Source organism: Microplitis demolitor, chromosome 4 (assembly GCF_026212275.2).
Source record: "Microplitis demolitor isolate Queensland-Clemson2020A chromosome 4, iyMicDemo2.1a, whole genome shotgun sequence".
Classification (NCBI taxonomy): Eukaryota; Metazoa; Arthropoda; class Insecta; order Hymenoptera; family Braconidae; genus Microplitis; species Microplitis demolitor.
This window is the reverse complement of record NC_068548.1, coordinates 12,448,902-12,472,983: the sequence shown is the minus strand read 5'-3', so window position 1 is coordinate 12,472,983 and position 24,082 is coordinate 12,448,902. Positions and strand designations below refer to the sequence as shown.

The window sequence follows — 24,082 nt, the reverse complement described above, 5'->3', positions numbered from 1 at the left end:
TCAAACGTGTCTATCGATTCCGTTGCAAGTGTCGTGACCCATGAAATAAGGGGTATTGAATTTTCTACTGCAATTAGTTCTTCATGTCATAGAGAATTATTTGCAATAAAGAAATCTACGTTTCCAATTTTGCACGCTTCATAACGCGAAGCGTTTAAGTTAGTGCATTACTCTCAACATGTCAAAGTCAAGCAACTTGCAGACTTCAATTGCTTCAGTTGCATTTATTTTGTATTTGTAAGGTAATATAAGTACACTATCATTAAAAAAAATTCTGTAATTATCATATTCCATTTAAAAAAAATGTTTGTGGACGTATGGATGTCTGTACGTGTGGATGTGCCACGATTACGATCGGACGCCGATACTGCGAAAGATTGAATCCTAAAATTCAAATAACTAAAAGTAATAATAAAAAAAAAGAAAATAATAATAATAATAATAATAATAATAATAATAATAATAATAATAATAATAATAATGATAATAATAATAATAATAATAATAATAAAAAAACAAATAGCATTGTTTTTTTGTTGTTTAATTATTTAATTCTAATTCCTTCGATAAGATACTTAAATAAGAAATTACTTTGTATTTTTGAATAAGGGTTATGGGGCGTGCACTTTTGGATTTTCCAAACTTTTTTTTGGGTTACGTCGTTTGTGGCTTAATCCATTGGAATACATTTTGGACTCCTATTTGGAGTTCAGATACCCATAGTTTTTCAAACAGACAGAGAAAAACCACAATAGTTACGTTAATTGATTGAATCACTCTGAAAACATCGTCCTTCCGATTACATTTCATATTAATTTTTTTTCCAACATTCAACTTAGTGAATTAGTCCAACGTCTTTTAATGTAACTTAATGTTACAGCGTTCATACTTAAATTTAATTTTCCGAAAATTTACAATACGAAAGTTCACCGCGAAATACCGTACTGCTTAGCAAGCACAGCATTTTTCTATTTTTCGCCATGAGAAACGATAACATAAATAGATCCACCATGAGAAACCGCACAGTACTATAACTTACCGTAATTCACCAAAAATTACGGTGAAATGAGATTCATTCAGGTTTTTTAACTAGTGACGTTTATATTTATAGAAATTAATTCCAATGCAATTCTATATAATTGTTTCATACCTCCTAATCATAAGAAAGGATATTATTTTAAATTTAATGATTAGTTTAAATCCAAATATAAAAAATAGACGCGTCTTAGTTTATAGCTCATTATCAGGTTGCTAGCCGGTGTGGTAAAACTGGGCTTGCATGGAAAGTGATAATAATTAATATTGAAAACATAAATTACCTGGAAACTAAGTTCTTTAATACGACGTTCGGCCTTGCGCAAATTTTTTAGCGCGTCTGCATGTCTTCTTTGTTCACCATCTAATTCATTTTCTAATTCTCGTACTCGTTGTTCCAATTTTTGAATAGCCTTTTTACCACCTTTTAAGGCGTTGGCCTCAGCTTCGTCAAGCCTTACTTGAAGTTCTTTAATTTGAGCTTCTAATGCTTTACGTAATTTTTCTTGCGTTTGTGCATGATCTTGCTCTGCTCTAAGTTCGTCAGCGAGTCGAGCAGCATCTACCATTGCTTTTTTAGCTTTTTCTTCGGAATTTTTGGCTTCGTTAAGAAGTTCATCTAAATCAGACTAATAATAACCAAAAAATTAGTTTTCTGATCGTTACTGATAATTGTATCGATAGTTATATTAATGACATCGCGTGCTTAAAGGTAAAAGGGCTTATAACAATTTATGCGCCCTTTTACCTTTGCAAAGGTAAAAAGGCGCATATGTTTTTTCTATTGCCAATCGAGTAGTAGACACATTCTACGCTTAAAATTCAAAAAAAAAAAAATTGAAAGGTAAAAGGGCGTATGTCTTGAATTATACGCCCTTTTACTTTTAAGAATTCGAAATTTTGGAGACCTAAAGGTGAAAGGGCGTATCATTTTTTTTCAGCCAGCTCACAAAAGAACATATTCGTAGTTTAAACAAACACTCGCTTTTTATTTTAAGAAATAGTTATTATAAAATTTAAAAACATGAACAATTATCATAAAATTATAATGTTTAATTAAAAAAAATATCGGGCTCATTTTGGTACAGTACACGGAAAAATTAAAACCTGACTGGTTCCTGTGCAGCACACGACTGAGTAGTCGACTGAGTCGTGTGCTGCACAGGAACCAGTCGGGTTTCAATTTTTCCGTGTATGGCGACTGGCGGGAAATTTCAAAATATTTGAATGTTATCTGTCATTGTGATTTTTTTTATTACTTAATTTTTACATAATTTGTTTGTAATTGATTTATTTTCTATTTGTTTATATCGAACTTTGTATATGAGGCTGTTATTTTAGTATAACTTGTCTTGTGAAACTATTATTTAACATTTGGTATAAAAAATACAATTTTTTTTATGCACCCTTTTACCGTTAAGTAGTACTTTTCTTAAAGGTGAAAGGGCGTATGTCTTGAGATACGCCCTTTCAGCTTTAGGATACCAACTTTTTTTTTTCACAGATTTTTACGTTTCAGACAATTTCAAACCGAATGGCAAAAAAAATGTTTTTTAAACACCCTTTCACCATAAATCACTATTAACCCTTAGCTATAAGCCCTTTTACCTTTAAGCACGCGACATTTCTAGCATAATCGTTTTCTTGAGTATTTTTACATTGAAAGAAAATAATACCACTGCTCAGTATAGATTTTGCCGATTCCAGAATTATATTCTGATCATTTTATTTTAAGCACTGTAAATTGTCCACAAAACAATACTCTTCCAGAAATAAAAAATTGATCTTTAAATTTACGAATCCAAAAAGATCCATAAATGACATAGCTTAAATTTAACAAAAATCATCTGAACCATGTTCAATATATGTTCTTAAAAAAAGAATACAAATTCTTAATTGTTATTTTGGCAATTTATTCAATCAAAATATGTTTTTAACAGTAGTACTAATATCGTTCAGTCTAATATATAAACAATACACCTAGTCTTAAAAAAAAAATTTTTTAAAAAGTTAAAAATTATGTCATTAGTATTTTAGGACAATGAATAAATAAATAAATAAATAAATAACTATTACATATTAATCATGACCCTGCTTAAAAAATCTCATAAGATCCGATAGCTTCTTATAAATTCTCATAGGAATTTTATGAGAATCAATGAGTTCTATGGGAAGCGGGAGTCCTCTTCTCATAGAACTTACTGAATTTTATGAGATTGTATAGGAGGTATTTAAAAAAATTATTTTCTCATAGATTCTGATAAGGGATTCTTTATAAGAATCTATCGGAAAATACAAATGTTTATAAAAAATGAGTTTTTATAAGGTTGGATGGGATAAAATATTCAAGGGATTTATAGGGATCTATAAGAAAATAATAAAATTTACAAAATTTCTATTCAGTTGAGAATGTATGAGGAAATGATTTAGTCACTAACAAATGGAATCTATGAGAAATTAAAAAAATTAGCAACATTTTTATTTTAATGAGAATGTATGAGGAAATGATCCTGTCACTAATAATTAGATCCTATGAGAATATAATAAAATTTATAAACTTCCCGTTTGGATGAGAACGTATCCGAAAATATTTTTATCAGTCACAATTGGATTCTAAAAGAAAATAATAAAATTTCTTTTTTAATAAGAACGCATGAGAAAATGATCCTGTCATTAATAATTGAATTTTATGAGAATATAATAAAATTCATCATATTCCCGTTTGTATGTTTAATGACTTGTTGTCTCATGTAAGTTACGGTATTTACGCATATAAACATATTAGTCTAGTCAACAAGTGCCTTTTTGACGAAAATCTGTCCAAGACCACCGAAAATTATGATTGAGGTCTGATTTGATTCGAAATAGCATCTATAAAAAAAAATTAAAATAGAAATTTGGGCCTGGCAAAAATTGTAAGTCATTAACAATTTAGTAAAAAAAAAAAAAAAAAAAAAGTGGTTTGTTTTTTTACAAATAGTTCAACAACTATTTGCGATATCCAAAATCTGTAAAAAGATCCTCAAAGAGCAGGAAATTTCCAAAAAAAGTCCTGTCTCCCCGAACTGTACCCAACAATATTTATAATTTTAATTTAGCGGTGAAAATGGGAGTAAAAACGGGTAGCAGCGCATGCACGCGCATTAATAGAATCAATAGCATAATCGAAAAAAATTATTTTAACCGATTAAATATAAATATTAAGAAATAAAAAAAATTTGGTTCTTTCTAAACACATGGATTAATACTAATCCACCGGAAAAAAAAATTTTACCTCAATTTTTCAATTAACTATGCTTTTGTTATTTAGTTCATTTTTACTCGTTCAAAGTTTATATAAAAACCCTGATTATTTCTAAACTAAGAATCCAGGATTTTTTTCACTTCGTAGAGCTGTTCTTGAAAGGGTTTAGAAAAAATCGCCGTTGGAAAAATTAAAAAATTTCGATTTTTCACTTTTTTATTTACTATCTAAGGAATTGAAAAATTAAAAATGTAAATAAAGTAATCAAGGAATTTTATTTTTTTGATTATTTTGTTTTTTTTATTGCTAGAAGCTACTTAACAATAATTTTAAAAAAATTTTTACTGACATCGTTCAAATAATTATTATAAACAAATGCATTGTTAATAAGATTTAAAAAAAAATTTTTTTGAGAATAAGATGCTTGATGAAAATAATGATTTTTAAGAAAAAAATCGTCCCTTAAAAAAATTTTTTTATTGCTAAAAAGCACATTTGCTAATTAACGATTTTTTTTTTGTTGCTTAGTATTAGTATTAATGAACTATTTTTTTTTTACATCATGATTTATCATGTTCTCTTGTTTTATAAAAAATAATTTTTTAATAATTTTTCATTTGCTTATTGAACAAACAATTTCTTGTAAACAAATGAATTTTTACCCTATATTTTTTTTAAATACTAAAAAAAATACTAAAAACTACCATGTGTTTTTTTTTTATCGGAAAACATTTTAGGAATATTCGAGTCGAATTTTATCTGTTTTTTCTTGTAATTTAATCAATTTAATAAAGTTTAAAACTGACATTTTTCAAGATTATGAAAGAAGAAAAGAAACAATTGAGTAACTTTCTTAAAAAAAAATGCATTAAATAAATTTAAAACTATTAAAAAAAATAAAGAAAACATCATATTATCAAAATTTCAATAATAAATAAAAATAATTTTTTTAAGCTTAGTCTTGGCCATATATAGTACTGGATAGCTTTAAGTAAAAGAATAAATTTCGATTTCCAAATGCATGTGGTGGCCGAGCGGGCTAAAGCACTTGACTTTGAACTGTTTTCAGAGCTTCAATCGAAGGGTCATCAGTTCGAGCCCCATCACATGTTGGAAAATAATTAAAGATTTTTTCTTTGCCGAAGTTGAAAAATAATATACAGTAGACTCTGGTTATAAGTTATATTTAAAGTTATAAAAAATTGACGCATTGCAAATTATTATCTCATAGATTCCCATAAGAATGTCGCTTACGAATTCACGTGAAAAAATGAAACTATTTTCCCATTCATTCTTTTACAACAAGAAGAAACAAGTCTATATTTCCAATTGATTCTTTTACGAAATGTATAAGTACGACGCATTCCTAATCATTCCGATAATAATGTGAACATGTACAACAAATTTTATATAAGAATGAATGAGACATAAGTTGAAGGATTTGATAAGTTTCTATCGGATTATGCTCGGGTTTGAATATTCTCATAGGTTCTAATATGAACTATCATTTTTCGATGGGACACTTTACCGATTCATTCTCATAAAAATTTTTTTATGAGAATCTATCGGATTTTTTAAGCAGGGGAGTAAAGAAAAGTAATCAAATAGATGTACTGTATAGAATGTGAATAGACCGTTTGGAATGCGTATATATTAGAGTGCTTCGTTTCTGGCGAAAGTATTTTTTTCGTTACTCATCAAGCGAAATATTGTTTTTTATGCTACAACAAAAATTCCTACCAAGTTTGAGCTCTTAATTCCAATCTTAAGTACTTTCCATTTGATTTCCAAGATTTTCCATTTAAAATACACGTAAATTAAATTACTTTTTTTATAACTTTCCAATAATCAGCTGCGTTTTATGATATCAACACATTTTTGATCGCAAATTGTAGGGCATTTGTTGTTCTTCATAAGTGCCCGTAGTAACTTAGCTGTAATTTCTACTGTTTCACTTGTGTCCGCTGCGGAAGTCATTTTTCCTATGAAATTGATGTTTCTCGGCTTTCAGAACGTAAAGCAATGAAAGCACACCAAAAATGTTAATGGGAATTTTATAGGAAATTTTATTCCCTTCAAAAAAAGTCCTATGAGTCAAGTCGCTAAAGTTCGTAGCTTCCGAGTTATAGTAATTTTGATAATTTGAAAAATATAATATTAAAAAAAAAATGACAATTGATATTTCATTTTTTAAATTATTGAAATCCCTATAACTCGGAAACTATAGACTTTATTGACTTGACTTATGGGACTTTTTTCAAGAGAATAAAATTTCCTACGAAATTCCTATTAAGACTTTCAGTGTACTTTCATTGGTTTACGTTCTGCTAGCCAATAAAGGTCAATTTCAGAGGAAAAATGGCTTCCGCAACGGATACAAGTGAAACAGCTGGAGTTATAGCTAAGTTACTATGGACACTTTTGAAGAACAGCAAATGCCCTACAATTTGCGACCAAACCCGCGTCGATATCATAAAACGCAGCTGAGTATTAGAAAGTTAAATAAAAAAAGTAATTTAATTTACGTGTATTTTAAACGGGAAATCTTGGAAATCAACTGGAAAGTACTTAGGATTGGAATTAAGAGCTCAAACTTGGCAGGAATTTTTGTTGTATCATAAAAAACAATATTTCGCTTGATGAGCAAACAAAATAAAAAAAATACTTTCGCCGGAAACGAAGCACCCTAATATATATATTTATACATATTTGTGTATTTATATGTATTCATAACTTCACTTAATGGAATTCTAATTAATAAATTGAGACTTTGACTTACGTGGAGAGTTTGAAGTTCGGCTTCTAGCTTTCTTTTGGCAGCAGAAATTGAAGCATTTTGAGCACTGAGGTCGTTAAGCTGCTCATGAGCATCAGCCAGTTCTTGTTCTGCTTGACGACGACCACGATCAGCTTGTTCTAAAAGTGTGCGACTTTCTTCCAATTCATTTTGAAGTGCATTAGCTCTTCGCTCGGAAATTCCCAGGAGCTCTCGAGCTTCATCTCTAGCACGTTGTTCCTCTTCTAAAGCTGTTTGGACGTCTTTTAATTGCTGTTGGTATCTCTTTATATTTTTCTGGGCTTCTGCATTTGCTTTATTAGCATGATCCAAAGCGATTTCCAATTCATTGATGTCTGCTTCAAGTTTTTTCTTCATCCGCAACGCTTCAGCCTTACCCTTGAAAACACCATTTTTATTTTAATAAGAATTTTAACAAGTATCCATTTTCGATAATTTACACTGAGAAATAAAACTCTGATTGAAAGGCTCAAAACAGTGTAAAAATATATGTGCGTTACACAACAGTATATATTTAAATCAACAGATATGAAAAGCGAGTCACCTGGCTTAACATACGCAACGGTAATTATAGTATCCCGAGAGCAAAATTTTTTATGAAATTTTATAAAATTTCATCCACTGCAATTTAAAATGTTCCCACCATTCTGTGTTATGGAAATTATTTTTTTTTTTTTGTTTTTATTATTTATTAACTCAATTTCTTTCCAAAAAATTAAATTAATAAATAATTTAATTACTGTAGCATTTGTGTAATGACATTTAAAACACTTTTTTCATTATCTCTGTCCTTTAAAATTTAATTAAAAATTTATTTACGAAACACATTACATCGTAATAAGTGACGTTGCAGTTTTTACATTCTGTTGCACCTTTGAGAGTTGTCAATTTTCCAATATTTAAAATTAAATCCCGCAATACTATTTACCCCTAGTTTAATAATAAAAAAAAATTTTTAATTTTTTGACGTTCATTTAAGACATTCGGTATTCGATTAAATACAGTAGACAGTTTCTTAAAGCGATAAATATTAACTGCTGTCGATAAAAAACCCCGAGATCCTGTTGAAAAAAAATCTGGGCGTCGGCTGACCCTGCGGGCCAGCCCCAAAACTTCCCGCTGTTTTCTACCTCAAAGAGCTCGAAAACATTAGTGTAGATATATTTTCGAGCTCTTCGAGCTCGAAAATGCTATCACAGCAATTGTTTTTTTACGATCTTTTAAAGCTCTAACAAGTTACCTGTTATGCTGAAGTTTGAAAATTTAAGAATCGAAAATCATCAATGAAGCGGTTTTTAAAATTTAGTTCCTGATTATGTTCAGTAAAATACGTGTATTGAGGCAGAAATCAATGTCAGGGATCAAAATCAAGATTTAAATAAGTTTTGACTCATGTAAGAAACAATAAAATATGGAATATCCGATAAAAATATTAAAAACTACGTTTTATCGATTTTTTTGTTGATAATATGATTTAAACTAACAACCAAGTTCGAAGACATTATATGATCAAAAGAAACCATAAAAAAGATGAGTTGGTATGATATATGGCACATTTTAGTACGTTATATTATGATTTATCCGGAAAAAATAACATAAAATGTTATTTTTTTAACTTTTCAACGCCGATATCTTTTGAACTAATCAATCGATTCTGATAGTTGACGTGGCAATCGGCGCGTTTTATTGAATTCTAGAGCTGATTAAAATTTGAAATCGATCGCGTCAGTCGTTTCGAAAATATTTAGAAAAAACCGTTTTTCACCATTTCTTTCTCCCGCGATAACTCTCGAACGAATTATCCGATTTTGATGTTTGAGGTGGCAATCGACGCGTTCTATTGAGTACTAGAGCTGGTTAGATTTTGAAGTCGATCGTATAAGTCGTTTTTGAGAAATCAATAAAAAACTAAAAAAAATTTTTTTTTTTTTCGTAATTCGCAAATATTTTCGAGTCTATTCGATCAAATAATCTGAAATTTTCAGAAAAGTTGATGGCCAACAAGCTCTTTCGATTGCCACCTCAACCATCCAAATCGATTCATTAGTTCAAAAGTTACAAAGAGTTTACGTACATACACACACACTCACACACACACACACACACATACATACACACACTCGAACATTATTCTGAAAATAGTCAGAATAGCTTCCTAGGACCTCATAACGTCGACATCTGATGAAAACTCGATTTTCGAAAATCGGGGTGAAAACAATAACTTCCCGAAATTTTTGAAAATCGTCGATGTTCTTAGCGGGAAGTTAAAAATATTTAATGATAATACTGTGAAACACCGCAGATAAGCATAAACTACAGAAACACCGAGTTTCCTCCCTCTTTTCGCTGTAGTGTGAAAAATGCAATTAAACCTAAATTAAAAATTCATTTGAGCTCGAAGAGATTGAAAGTTCTAGGGCTGAACTGCGAAGTCAATTGTTTTTTAAAATTTTTTTTTTTCGATTGGTTTTTTTTCGATATAAATTATTCATCTATAATTCCTAACATTACTAGAATAAATAGCATGATTTGAGTTATTCTATTTAATTGATAATTAGTCATAAACTTGTTATATTATAATCTATGCACTACCATATCTGTTCGTGCATAATTGTAAACAAAAATATAGATTAAACCTCACCAATTTGGAAAGCTGATCACATTTGGAAAATTCGACCTAATCATAAATTATCAGACAAAATTCATTTACTGATGCCATACCATTTCTTTTGCATCGCTTTTCGTGAAAAACTTTACTTTTGTAATATTAAATCCACAGGATTTAATATTACAAGAACATTCACTTCATAGTTTTATAATATTTTATTATAAAACGATGGATATTAGTATTCATAATTATTTACCTTGGCTTCAGCTTCAAGGGAGGCTTGCATAGAGTCTAAAGCTCGCTGATGATTTTTTCTTGTATTTTCGAATTCTTCTTCTTTTTCTTGTATACGACGATCAATCTCTTGCCTTACTTGACTGAGCTCTAACTGAGAACGCAAAACCTTATTTTCTTCTTGTTCTAAAGCTGCTTCTGCTTCTTCTAAAGCCGCTTGCAGTTCATCTTTTTCGGCTTCTAATCGTTTTCTTGCTTTCTCGACTTCGTGAATATTTCGACCTCCTTCACCAATTTGATCAAGTAAATCTTTGACTTCGTCAGCAAGATTTTTATTTTCTCGACGAACGGCTTCCAACTGTTCTTGACTTTCTTCATAAGCACCTGGTTAATTTATTCATTTATAAAATCTAATGAAGCTTAAAATTTTAATGTAAAATAAGAGAATTATCAAATACCTTTAAGTCGGAAAAGTTCCGTACTGTAATTGCGACATTCTTTTTGGCTGGCATCAAGTTCCGCTGCTAAATCATCGACTTTAAGTTTCCATTCTCCGATGATCTTGTCGAAGGCTTTTTGTTTCTTTTCAGCTGCATTAGCGATTGCCGTAGCTCGGTCGACTTCGATCTGTAAATCTTCAACTTCAGTTGCAAGACGCTGCTTTACTTTTTCTAGTGCAATAACTTTTTGATTAAGAGACTCAATAGTTTCCTCGGCTTCAGCTAATCGAGCCTGAAGTTTTCGTTTAGCTTCTTCAAGTTCTTCAGCTCTTGCCACTCCTTCTGATTCATATTTACTTCGCCAGAGTTGAGCTTCTGCATTAGCTTTACTTAGTTGTCTTTGGAGATCGGCCTTTCCTTCTGCTTCTTCTTCAACTTGTTCACGAATATTATCTAGATCATGTTCAAGATTGCGGAATTTACCAAGCAGAGTTGCTCGTTCACGGCCTTCTTCATCAGCAAGTCTTTTCGTATCTTCAAGTTGAGTTGTCAATGAAATTTTGATTTTCGACAATTGGCTCACTTGTGATTCAGCTTCTTCAAGTTGTCTTAATAAATCACTATTTTCGATCGATAATTTTTTTTTAGCGGCATCAAAGTCGTTTACTGTGCGATTGAGTTCTTCTAATTTACCTTGTGCTTCATTCAATTGGTGTTGCAACTGCTTAGCGATTTTTTCTTGAGCGGCCTGTGAATAAAATAAATGTGAGATTTATATAAATGATTGTTTTTCAATGACTTTGAAATTAATGAATAATTGAAATAAGCAATATTGAACAAATATCATTAAGAGCCACACTTGCAAAAATGAAATTAAATTAAGCTTTCAAATCATGATATATTCAACTCTACACTAAGAAAAAAAATACTAATTAAAAACATCGAACTATCTTCTTCAGAAAATTATGCTATCGACAATTTTTAATGTATTTTTTGTATAAAAATTTGAAGATTTCAGACAAAATGTTGTTCTCTCAATCAAATAAAACTTAGTTTAATTCAGGATATACTGATCTTTTTTTTAGAAATTGCGTGACTAAATTTTAACTTTTTTCAATTAAAAAAATTATTTTTGAGTTAAATATGCAGTTACTAATACAGTAATTTTGATGTATCTAATACTAAAAAAAATATTACTTTTACATTTTTTTTTTCTTTCAATGTTAAGTCATAGTCAGAGAAGTTATTCTATTTTTAATATAACAATTAACAGAGCTAAAAATAAATTACTTCTATTAACACAAATATTTTTACATCACAACTTTGTGTACAAAATATTGTGTTTAATTACAAATTTTACAAAAATCGTAAACTTTTTGTTAAACATTACGAAATAGCTATTTTCGATACATAGGATTAAAACCAGGGCTTGCGGTATGCTTGTATTGGTGACACAAATTTTGGGTTATGACGCATTCTCAACGAGAACGAGCATAGACATCTTTCTCTCACGAGTAACATAACCTACGACGAGTTTTGACACAAGTATACCGGATTTCTCGTTTGAATCATACGTGTCGAACAACAGTTTTTATAGCGAATATGTTTAAAATTCAATTGAGAGAAATTTAAATAATTAAAAAAAAAAAATTAGTTATTATTTTACTGGAAACTGTTAAATTTTACAATGGAATATATGAATGTATTTGTGCAACAACTTATTCACATGTTTTGGTTTTCAATTCAGTGTCACTTTTTTTTTTATTTATGAATCACATTCAATAAAAAATTTAATAACATCAATTTTTTTAAATATTAATCAATGCAAATATCTTCTGTAAATCTTGAAGAAACTCTTCATTCTTTACTTAATAATTAATCTGTTCAAATGAAAATGTCATTTATTTACATAATTTTGCATTTCTAATTTGATATCAATTAGAATATCTTTTAATATCTATTAAGAGAAACTTCCGTAAGTTATTTTCCGATTTCGTGAGATGAATAATTCATAAGACATAGATTTTTTTTTTTAATTTGAGCCTTCTTTTTTCATTTCAAATTAAAACCGAAACTTTAAAAACATATCACGCTTTTTTTTCTCTTCAAATTTTTAAATAAACTATATGTAAATATTTATACATAGATACTTGGCGTCAAAACAATATATACGTTGTATTAAAACTACTCGATGTCACTTTAACGATGTCTGAACTTCCACTTCAAAAATTGGAGTTTTGAGCTAAAATTTTTAATTTATTTAATTGAAGGAACATAATTTATTTGAAACAAAAAGTAGCTATTTCAATTTACTACTTGCTCAAAATTCAGATGGCTTCGGTGAGAAAAAATAAGAAAAATATAAACAATACTCATTTATAAATATTAACTAGTCAAGCTAAATATCAAGTAGAAGTGCTTAATTTATATACACATAATCGAAATAAAAACTTGATGTAAGATAAAAATGAATTCGTACAATAATACAAGTATCAAAGGAATACACACAAATCAAATACATAAAACAAAGCGTACATGCTTTAACTAAATTAACAATATAAAAACAAATTAATCAAAAAGTAATAGAAATATTATTCTTGATGATATCTAGTTATTTAAAATAAATTATTTAAAAAAAAATGAAATAAAACATCTGTAACTTGCCAATATGCAACACATATTTTTGCAGAGTACTCGAGTAACCGTCTAGTTGAAGATGTCATTAAATTTCACAACTCGCTATTTGAATGATTCTTCATTATTTTATGAGTTGGCAAAATTCTTTTTACTAAACGTTACGAGAAAAAAAAAAGATGGAGAATATCGTTGTACATTAGGGTGTGTCAAAAAAATCGACTAAGGTTTTTTATCGAATGGTCGTGGAACTCTGTCAGAGGGTGTCAAAATAAAGTTTCTGTAAAAATGTAAGCTCTTAATATTGATAATTAGAGGTCACGAATCATAATTTTCTATTTTCCATTTAAATAACATGGGAAAAAAAAAATTTAAGCTTGGAATTTTATACCTCGGCAATGACTCATTGTACAATCGGCAATGAGCTCAGGATTTATGTTTGTAGGGAATTAAACGCTCTACAAAAAAAGTCTCTTATCATTTTTTGATAAATCCGTCTGTTGAAGAGTAATTAGAGCTTAAAGTCGAATTTATAGTAAACACACCCTATTGTACACGCTCTCGTAATATTGCTTAACACGTAAGCTGTTAGAAAATACATCTCTAGTATTGTTTGATCACAAAAATTTTTGTATCTGATAGAAGACTTAAAGCCAAGTTAGGTGTAGTATTATTTTCGCAAAAATCAGATATTTGTTGAAGAAAGTGTAGTGCATAGCACATCGGCTAGGTCATTACCTGTCAAACACAATGTTCTTAGCTCTCATCTCTGGTACACACTAAGCACGATAACACTCGTGCGTGTGCATCTACGACTCACGATAAGAACATTGTGGTTCACAAATAAAGACTCCCCTAGCCCACTCACTATACAATACACTATTATATCTATAATTAAACTTTAAAACATAAAACATTCCTTATTAATATAAGCAATTATCATTTTATTGCATTTAAAAAATATTAATATCTCAGTGATATGTCAGCGTGAAAATTTACCTTTTCATTACTTAAGTGATCAACCGATGCACGAAGGTCATTTAGTTCTGTAAAGTATTGAACTTTTTCTTTTTCAGTCCTGTTAAAAGTAAAGAAAATGAACACTTGGATTAAGGAATGGTACATACAAAGAATCAATTACGTAGATGTATAAAAATATTAGACACAAATTTGAGTTTGCAGACGAAAATAATAACGTTAAAGACGAAGTCACATTTGAAAGACATTATCAACTTATTGCACATATCAAATACATGATAAACGTGCAATTTAATAGTACCTTCTCTCTTGCAACTTGGTCAATTGCCGCACGTGCGGTATTTAACTCTGCATGGATGTCATGGCGACCTTTTTCCGCCCTATTTAACGGAAAACCAATTCAAATTAAATAATCTAAACATTCCGTACCTTCTATTCGTGGAATATGAATTGATGTGATAAAATGCCTTAGCTCATAGCTTACTAGATAAATTTCTAATGGAATTAGAATTTTTTTAAGTTCTTAATTTAAAGCGCGTGCATATTCTTTAATAGTTCTTGAATATAAATGAAATTATTCTTATTATAATTAGTTCAATCGGGAAATTCGAAAAATCGATTACTTAAATTTATTGATTTCTGATGCTCAACTTCAAATCATACCTAACTTCATGTGAATTTTATCTAAATATTTACTTAGTATTTGAGAGTTTTTTTATCTGTTCACTATGCGCCCGCTAATTCTTGTAAAATTCAATCAACTTGATAAATTATTTTAAATAAATTATCAGACTATGATAATAAAATATTAAATATAAGAGTATAATAAATATTTGAACTGTTCATTTACTTTCAGGGTTTCTTAGATGATACATGTAGGCATTTCTCTTACCAGAATCAACTGGTGGATAGGTGAATTATCCACTAACATTACCATTTTAGATAAAAAATATAACTAACTTTATGATAGATGTAACTCTATAATGCAACAATGTAACGTGAATGGATAATAAGTTAGGATGTCTCAAAAAAAAAAAATTTCTTTTTTTAACGTCTTATGGGCTCAAAAGTTACTTTATATAATAAAAAAATCTCACCAAATTTCAACCAGATATCTCTAAAATTAAACTATCACAAAAGGGGGTCCCCTTTCCCATTTAAAATACACGTAAAAATTTTTCATTTTAGTTTTTTGTTATTAAGACTATGAAAAAATTTTTTTTTCGAATTCAACCTAAAGTACTTCGTAGGAAATTCAATCTTTTACAAACAAGCGCGGAAGCATTATGTGCGTCAACCGAACATGAAAAAAGTTACGGGACTTTAAAGATCAACAAAAATGTAATTTCCTCACTGTTAAACTTCTTTTATTATTTTCCGTTTTTATTTTAATAATTTTTTTTTTTTTTTTTTCCAAATTTCGTCGAGGACGTTCTTATAGGAAATTGAATTCCCAACAAAAAGTATCTGAAATAATACATACATCAAATGTATGAGAACAAAGTTTCAGGGCTTTAAATGTCAACGACAACTAAAGTTTACTTTTCGTTGACATTTAGCCCTGTAACTTTTTTCTTATACATTTGACGTATATGACATATCAGATACTTTTTGCCGGGAATTACATTTTCTATAAGAACGTGCTCGTCAAAATTTGAAAAAAAAAAAAAAAAAAAAAAAAATTTGTTAGAATAAATATGAAAAATAATAAAAAAAGTTTAACAGTGAGGAAATTAAATTTTTGTTAATCTTTGAAGCCCCGTAACTTTTTTCATGATCGGTTGACGCACGTAATGCTTCCGCACTTGTTTGTAAAAGATTTAATTTCGTACGAAATACTTTTGGTGGAATTCGAAAAAAAATTATTTTCATAGTCTTCATAATGAAAAACTAAATTGAAAAATTTTCACGTATCTCTAAATGGGAAAGGGGACCCCCCCCCCTCTTTGTGATAGCTCAATTTTAGATATCTCGCTGAAATTCGATACGGATTATATATATAATATAAAGTATGTTTTGAACCCATAAAACATTAAAAAAAATGATTTTTTTTTTTGGGTAGGGGGGACACCCTAATTATACATACATCGTTCAATAATCCTGATTTATTTCATACTCAACATTACCGGGGTTCCTCATATTGTCGATAATAATTCCAAAGTCAAATTGCACGCTGCAAACAAGAATCGAAGAGGCAGTGCTCTGTTATCGAGAGAGAGAAAGATTGTTACTTACTCAACCTAAATCATTTCAACCAATTTTATAAGAAACTAATACATCAAACAAGGACAGCGATGACAAGAGGTCATTTCAATAAACAATTCTGATATAGTTATGAAATTTTTTACTTGAATTATAAAAGTTGATTGAAAGACGTTCCTCATAGATGTCAGTTGGTCTGTACGTGTGTACACATCTCTTGAACAACTCTATAAATCACTTTGACGTTTTTTCATTAGTTTCCGATTTTCATTCCATGAAAGCCGTCCCAAGGAAAATGATTGGACCTAACTCTATATGATTGGATGTGACCATACGTAGATATTCATAATTACGTCTGAATTTCTGTATTAATATAAGTAATTGTACAAATTTATGTCGAATTATGTATAGGGGAGAGTGGGGTCAATTGAACCACGGGGCAATTGAACCAGTAAGCTTAAAAAATCGAAAAAAATATAAAAATAAGTCGTCCTCATGGAATTATATTTCAATACACTAAACCTCAGTCTGACCAAAATTTTGAACCAATATGATGATTTACTTTTAAAAAATTCAAGTTTTTGTGTTTTTAGGCATCTGAACTTTGTTTTTCAGCTCTTGACAAATTGTTTAATAATTTTTTAATTTTCAAATGTAATCTTAAAAATTTTTTTGTAATAGCTTCTTACATGTATTAGTCATAAATTTCAAACTTTGCTTCTAGTAAAATAGTTCTTGAATATTTTTTTTTTTAAACTAATTATTTCAATAAAATCATATGGGGTCAATTGAACCAGTACTCTCGGGGACGGTTGAACCACACGAATCACACTGTGAGCATCAGACATGCGCGCACATCTTGACAGAATGTGAAAACAAGCTAAACTAACCAAGAAAAAAAATAATTATATTGACAGAAGTTTTTAAAGTGATTGTTTTAACATATAATGTTATATAAAATAATAAATATTATTAGAAGTGTTGTAATTTTAGTTTTAAGCTGTAATGAATAGTAAATTATTCATTAAAGTCATTCGTTTGTGGTTCTAATACTCTTGGTTCAATTGCCCCCGCAAAGGGGACGATTGAACCATTTGATGCAGTTGTACAATTTCGTATTTATTGAAAATTTTTATCATTTGTCAAGTTATGTGCTTACGAGAAATGATAGTCTATATAATGAATTTTAATTTCGTCAAAAAAAAAATATCTTTTTGCTTTTATTCATATAAAAAAAAATGTCAAAGTATTTTTGGTTCAATTGACCCCACTCTCCCCTAACTATATCTCATTGTATGTAAACAAAAATTACACTTCAAACAGAAAAGATATGATTTTACTTATTCTGGACTCGATACTTTGTATGAAAGGGGAAATACTAATAATACCTCTAGAAAAAAAAGTTGACAATGTGATCGGAAGTGAAATTTATATGCCAACGCGTGCTGTCAAAATCATATGCAAATCATAACCCGTTTTACCAAGTAATAGGTCTTCGCTTTATAGTTATATGCAATATACAGAAATAAAAAATAAATATAGCTAGTAATGTTCCGGAGTTACAACAGAAGGAAATAGAATGATACCTAAATTAAAATAATTGAAAATATAGAAAAAGCCCATTAGGCATCCGAAATAGAAGTAGATTTCTCGGTCCTTCTTCATTTCGAAGTTTTTTGATAAAATTGAATTAAAAGTTTTTTTTTTTATTGACATTTTTCATGTATTTCGAGGCCAATAACTGCCAAAAATAGAGCAAGAGATTTTCAACCATAACACGAAAATCAATTATGTAACTTTAAACCTTTATTGAAATTCGAAAAATTATCCTAAATTATAAAGTAAAAAAAAACAAATTCAGCTTATTTTTTCAGCTTTGACGTTCTTTATCCACAATAGAAATAGAAGTTTCCGTTTAAATATATTAAAGGAAAAAGACGATTCGACATCCGAGATGGAAGTAGATTTCTCATTCGCCCTTTATTTTTAAGTTCTTGGATAAAATTAAAGTATAAATTAATTTTTATTGACGTTTTGATGAATTTTGAGGTCGAAAACCGTCTAAGATAGAAGATTGGAATTTCGACCATAAAACAGTACTCAATCATGGAACTTTACACTGTAAAAAATCCGGAGTGAATTCGGAGTGAAATTAAATCCGAATTCACTCCGCATTCATTCCGCCTCTCGGGATTCCGGAGTTTTAAAAAAAATCACTCTGCATGCGGAGTGAATTGGGAGTTTTTTTTTAGCGGAGTGATTGCGGAATGACGCGGATTTTATTTCACCCCCAATTCACTCCGGTCCGGAGTTTTAACATTAAAATGAATTTATATTAAATAATATTCAACTGTTGAACAGTGTGTGCGTGTATGTGTGTGCGCGCATGTGTGCGTGTGTCTGCATATATATATACGTGTGTGCACATGTACAAATGAATGCGTTCAGGTATGTGTGTCGCATGTGCCAGTGTGTGCAAATGGGTGTGTGTGTGTTCGGGTGTGCGCACATGTGTGTGTGCGTGTGTCCCCAAATATGTGGGTGCGTATCAGCTGATCAGTAATGTAATACGCGAGTTTTTACTTCGATTATATTTAGTGGACTTATATTTTATTTATTCTATTTTTAAAACTCCTCTCCGGAGGAATTAAATTAATAAAAAATTATCTACTCCGAGAAAACTCCCCCTTTGGAGTGAATTTCACTCCGAGGGAAGTGAATAATTGAAAATTCATTCACTCAGCACTCACTCCGGATTTAATCCGCATTCACTCCACGAATTTTCTACAGTGTAAGCCTTTATCAAAATTTGGAAAATTATCCTGAAACATAACCCGAGTCAAAAAACAAATTTCAGTTCGAACCTCAAAATACTACGTGAGGTATTTGAGGGACAAGTTGGACTTTGGAGATTAAGAACTGTGTGGAAATTAATTCCAGTTTAGGCCTCAATGTTGTAATTACGGACGATTTTCCATAATAGAGGGCTAAACTGGTATAAAAAAAATTTTCGAGGTCCTCAAAAACCTCATAATATAAAAAAAATTTACTGCTCCAGATTTAGGCCTCAATTTCTCAAATAACGTAACCTACGTAGGTTTCCTTACTTTTTTCTCGTAAGAAATAAATACTTTAGACCGAGAATTTCAAAAAAATTGACCCAAAAATAAATAATTAATTACAAATTTGCAGAAAAATTAACGGAACCTCTATAAAGTATAACAAATAAAAATGAATATTTATTTTTATTTAGATATATTTAAAAAAAAATATAATGGTTACTATGAGAAAATAGTTAATCGAAAGAAAATTTAGTATACATTTTCTCAATCAAAAGACAAAAATTTTTGAGGACAAAATGTTTGATATTGTATTCTATATTATTTAGGAAGTTTAAAAAAAAATTTTTTTTGAGACCTATTAAAAATTTGCTCAGGAATATATATAAACGAATAATAACAACGAGCAACCTGCAGTAAAATATCACTACTGATTTTATAAAATACTCCGAAGAAAACGATTTGTTGCCTCAAAAAATTTTATTTGCACCAAGAAATTTTATGCATCATAAATTCAATACAAAAATTTTCTTGGGGCGAGAAAAAATTATTTTGGTCAAGAAATGATTCCTTGCACCAAAAAATTTTTTTAGTTCTAAATAACTTTTTGGTTTTAATTCATAATGCGGAAAATTTCTTGGGGTAAGTAAAAATTTTCTTTCGGCGAGTAAAGATTTTTTGTGTCAATGAATTCTTTTTTTTTCTATGCACACTTTTTTGGCTTTGAAAAGCTTCCTAAAACCAAATGGAAATTTGAAACTTTGTCATTTTGAAATTAGTAACGCGATATAAATAATATAGTATATATTCAGTGACATTCAGTCATATATTTAATGATAGAATAATTAGAATATTAATTTATTTAAAGAAAATAAATACGATCGTATTGTTTCTTACGTAATTTAAATGTAATTCGAATGATACAGATAAATCGATTTTTCTCAATGTTTGATAATAAAAAAGTGTTGAAACTATGAAAAGACACAAATTCAAGTCACAACCTTTCTAACGATACCAAATTTAATAACATTAACCAATTCTATCAGACAGATATGCCAGGAACAAAATTTTCCTTATTCTCTTAATAATATAGATGATAATAATAATAATAATAATAATAATAATAATAATAATAATAATAATAATAATAATAATAATAATAATAATAATAATAATAATAAAAATAATAATAATAATAATAATAATAATAATAATAATAATAATAATAATAATAATAATAAAAATAATAATAATAATAATAATAATAATAATAATAATAATAATAATAATAATAATAATAATAATAATAATAATAATAATAATAATAATAATAAATTAATGAAATTATATTATTTGACACATAAATTTTTGTAAGTACTCACATTTTTTTTTTTAACTCAAAAATTTTCTAAGTCCAGAAAACGATAATTTATTTTTTGAGGATTTTGAGAGTTTCGTTAAAATTCAAAACCGATGAAGAATTTGCATTTAGACCTCATAATTCTCACTGAGGATTTAGAATGCCAATATTGTATCATTTTTCACCCGGTAAATAAAAAATCAAAGGAATTGAATTTTTTGAGGTCCAAAGTAGAATTTGTTTTTTGACTCGGCCAGCAGCTTAGTATTTGCATACTTATTGTGAGTATATAAAATGGATGTGAATAATGATATTCAATAAGGTTCCATTCTACGTAATGTTCGGTTCATTAAAAGAATAATTGTCGAATTGTTGAGTTGTTCGTAAGTTATCTTGCCAACGTAGAGATATTCATATAGAAAATATGATATTAATATAAAAAATAAATTTTTCGTGTAATAATTGTGACAAAGCAATTTGAAACAGCATCAGAATTGTTTTTGAGAGTTTCGACTTCCAAACAGTATGCTTATTGTACTATTCATGGGTGTAAAATGGTTTATAGATGCACCTTCATGTGAATGAACAGTTAGTAACCACAGTCGATTTTAAGTGACTATAAAACATCCTAAGTGCTTGAGGTGTGCAATCAAAGATAATCGCACAGTTTGCAATTTTTTGATAACAAAAATATTCAACCTAATTCATGTGTTCTTCTCAGTTTATGTGGAAATTGGGAATTATTTATAAGAGAAGTTTAAATTTTACGAACTGAAAAAAGTGCTATATTTTTATGCTACTCATGAATGTTTATAAACATTCTTTATATAATGAAAGATTTCTCATTAAATAGCTGAATCAAAGTGCTCAAAGCGGTCTCTATACTTATTTGTGTCCTCTTTTACCAATGAAATATGCGTTTTCTTATGAATCTTAATGTACTTTGATAGATATTATATTATGAATAATCAATGTAATCATTGTACTTGGTTTGCACGCTAAAAAAAATAGAGCTAGCTCCTGTACTAGATGATGATTTTTATAAATTATTTGAATAGAAACTACACGAAAGTATTCTCTTGTGTACCTAAGTATACTTAGCTGTGATTACTGTACAGCACAGAAGACAGAGCTGTTATTTTTTTTTTACTGTATCAATAGTGCTGATAAAAACATTTATTTTTATACAGCGAATAGCAATTATAAATACCTTGCTTTTAGTTTGTTGAGAGTATCGATTTGTTCGCCCATTTCAGCAACAGCGTCATTATGCTTTTTCCGAAGACTAGCAAGGGAAGATTCATGTTGAATATTGGCCTCTTCTAGATCCCTTCGAAGTTTGCTGAGTTCAGCTTCTCTTTTTTTATTTAATTCAATTTGTGCTGATGTTGCGCCACCAGCTTCTTCAAGACGTTCACCTAATTCTTCAAGTTCACGTGCCAAGTCACTTCTCTGTTTTTCGGCCTTAGCACGGGCTTGTCGTTCTGCTTCTACTTCTTCTTCAAGTTCTTCAATACGTGCTTGTAATTCTTTAATTTGTTTTTGAAGTTTTCCAACAAGAGACTGTTCATCTTCAAGCTTAGCAGTAAGAGAGGATAATTCTTTATCTTTACGCTGAATAGTTTGCTCGAGTTCTTTTTTATTGCGTTCGAGATCGGCTACAGCTTCTTGTGTTAGTTTCAAATCTCCTTCTGTTTTCCTTTTGCTTTTTTCAACATCAGCGCTACAATACATAATAAGTGAAATTTATACATTTATTAAAAAATTTTCATGTCTATAAAAAAAATTGAAAGATGAAAAAGAAAATAATATGTGTAAATTATCTCTTATGAGTTTTTGGAGTTTGAATACGTCATACCGAAATAATAGTATTAATAAAATTTCAAATTAAAAAATCGATCAGCTGTGGCCTTGAGAAAAAACTTTTAGACCAATCAGTTTACACCTACACTGCTCAGAAATAAAAGATGGAAGAGTAAATGTAATTTAAAAAAATAGGATGCAACAACTCTTATACCAAATTGAGTAGGGAGAGCTTTTGACAGTCATGTATTGGCAACATTCGCCAAACGGCTCGTGAGCCAAACACTCATTGTTGAAAACATTTTCTACTCAATCCGTTGATATACTATTGTGTACAGTTTTATCAAATTTCATTAAAGAAATTCTATAAAAATTTCATAAAAAGACTTTTTTTCACGGGTACGTTTTATTGTATAGCTAAATATTATTCTCAACTAGTTCATCTTTCAACAGTGTTTCACTCGAATCTTACCGAAGTTTTTTTTCACGTTCTAAAGTGTCTTCCAATTCATCAAGAGTTTGTTCGAGCTTAACTTTAACTTTGTTTAAGTGATTTACTTTATCTTCAGCTGCTTGAAGTTCTTCAGCCGTTTTTTGATTGACTTCACTTTGGTTTTTCTTTTCTTTATTAAGTTTATTGATAAGTTCATCTTGATGAGCGATTTCATCATTCAAGTTTCTAATCTGATGGTCTTTAGTAGCTTTGTCTTGCTCAGATTTCTGAATTGCTAATTCGAGATCTTCAATATCTTTTTTCAACCCTGAAATCTCTTGATCTAATTTTTTTTTATTCTGGAATAAATTATTTCGGGTATCTTCTTCTTGCTGCAGTCTCTCCGATACATCCTAAGGCAAGTAAAGTTATATTATTAATAATTAAAATCTTCTGAAACGATGGAAAGTTGAATGGGGACTGCAAAGTATTTTTTATTTTTTAGTAATCTCTAATAGAAACTGTAAGTCAATTTGATAAAACTTTCTAACTGCCCCATGAAACTCATGAGAATAGTGAATAAAATGCGTTAAGCAATTTCAATTTGGTTCTATTTATACTTAAGAAATTACACCCAATTGCAAAACCGATAGATTCGAAATACTTTCTGGCCTTAGAGGCTGAACGATATCGGTGATGAAACATTTCAAAAATAACAACTTACTTCCTTTTGCCCGGATAACGCATTATACAATTCATTGTATGTTCTAAAAATTATACCAGCCATTTGTTTTATAGAATTCAATGATTGCGACATAATTTATAGAAATCAGTTCGTAAGTTTAAATAATATTGTCAACAAAGTTTTTGAAAAATCATATAGCTTTTAATTTTTTTCCGAAAGTTTCATATATTAACTTGTTGGTTTCATTTAAAGTTCACGTTACTCTTTATCTTGATCATCTCTATTAAATCCTGTTGAAAAACAAGAAAGCAATCACGCATAATCGTGAGTAAAAGGTTTGAAAACGATCCTCATTGATTATTTTCAATCTCTTTAATTTTCGGAAATTAATACAAAACCTGACTTTTTTCGAACTCAAAGAACTTAAATATATAAAAGTACTCGAAGTTATTTCCGAGCTCAAAGAGCTTAAATATATATTGGCTATGATGTTTTTGAGCTTCTTGAGCTCACTTTTGAATAACACCAAATATTTATTGAGACGTACTCAATATAATGATTAACAACTAA

The 24,082-nt window shown here is 29.3% G+C and overlaps 1 protein-coding gene across 14 annotated transcripts in view; it reads right to left on the bottom strand.

Annotated features, from left to right (window-relative positions):
• LOC103577568 (myosin heavy chain, muscle) overlaps positions 1 to 24,082 on the bottom strand; it is a 93,547-nt gene that overhangs the window by 5,762 nt on the left and 63,703 nt on the right. For all 14 annotated transcript variants that reach the window (XM_014442846.2, XM_053738230.1, XM_014442865.2 and 11 more), the window contains exons 17-23: positions 22,867 to 23,240; positions 21,802 to 22,314; positions 13,992 to 14,070; positions 10,377 to 11,106; positions 9,941 to 10,302; positions 7,059 to 7,454; positions 1,320 to 1,664 (exon numbers count right to left, since the gene is read on the bottom strand). In XM_014442846.2, coding sequence (XP_014298332.1) covers positions 1,320 to 1,664; positions 7,059 to 7,454; positions 9,941 to 10,302; positions 10,377 to 11,106; positions 13,992 to 14,070; positions 21,802 to 22,314; positions 22,867 to 23,240 — 2,799 coding nt within the window. The remainder of the gene's footprint in view (positions 1 to 1,319; positions 1,665 to 7,058; positions 7,455 to 9,940; positions 10,303 to 10,376; positions 11,107 to 13,991; positions 14,071 to 21,801; positions 22,315 to 22,866; positions 23,241 to 24,082) is intronic.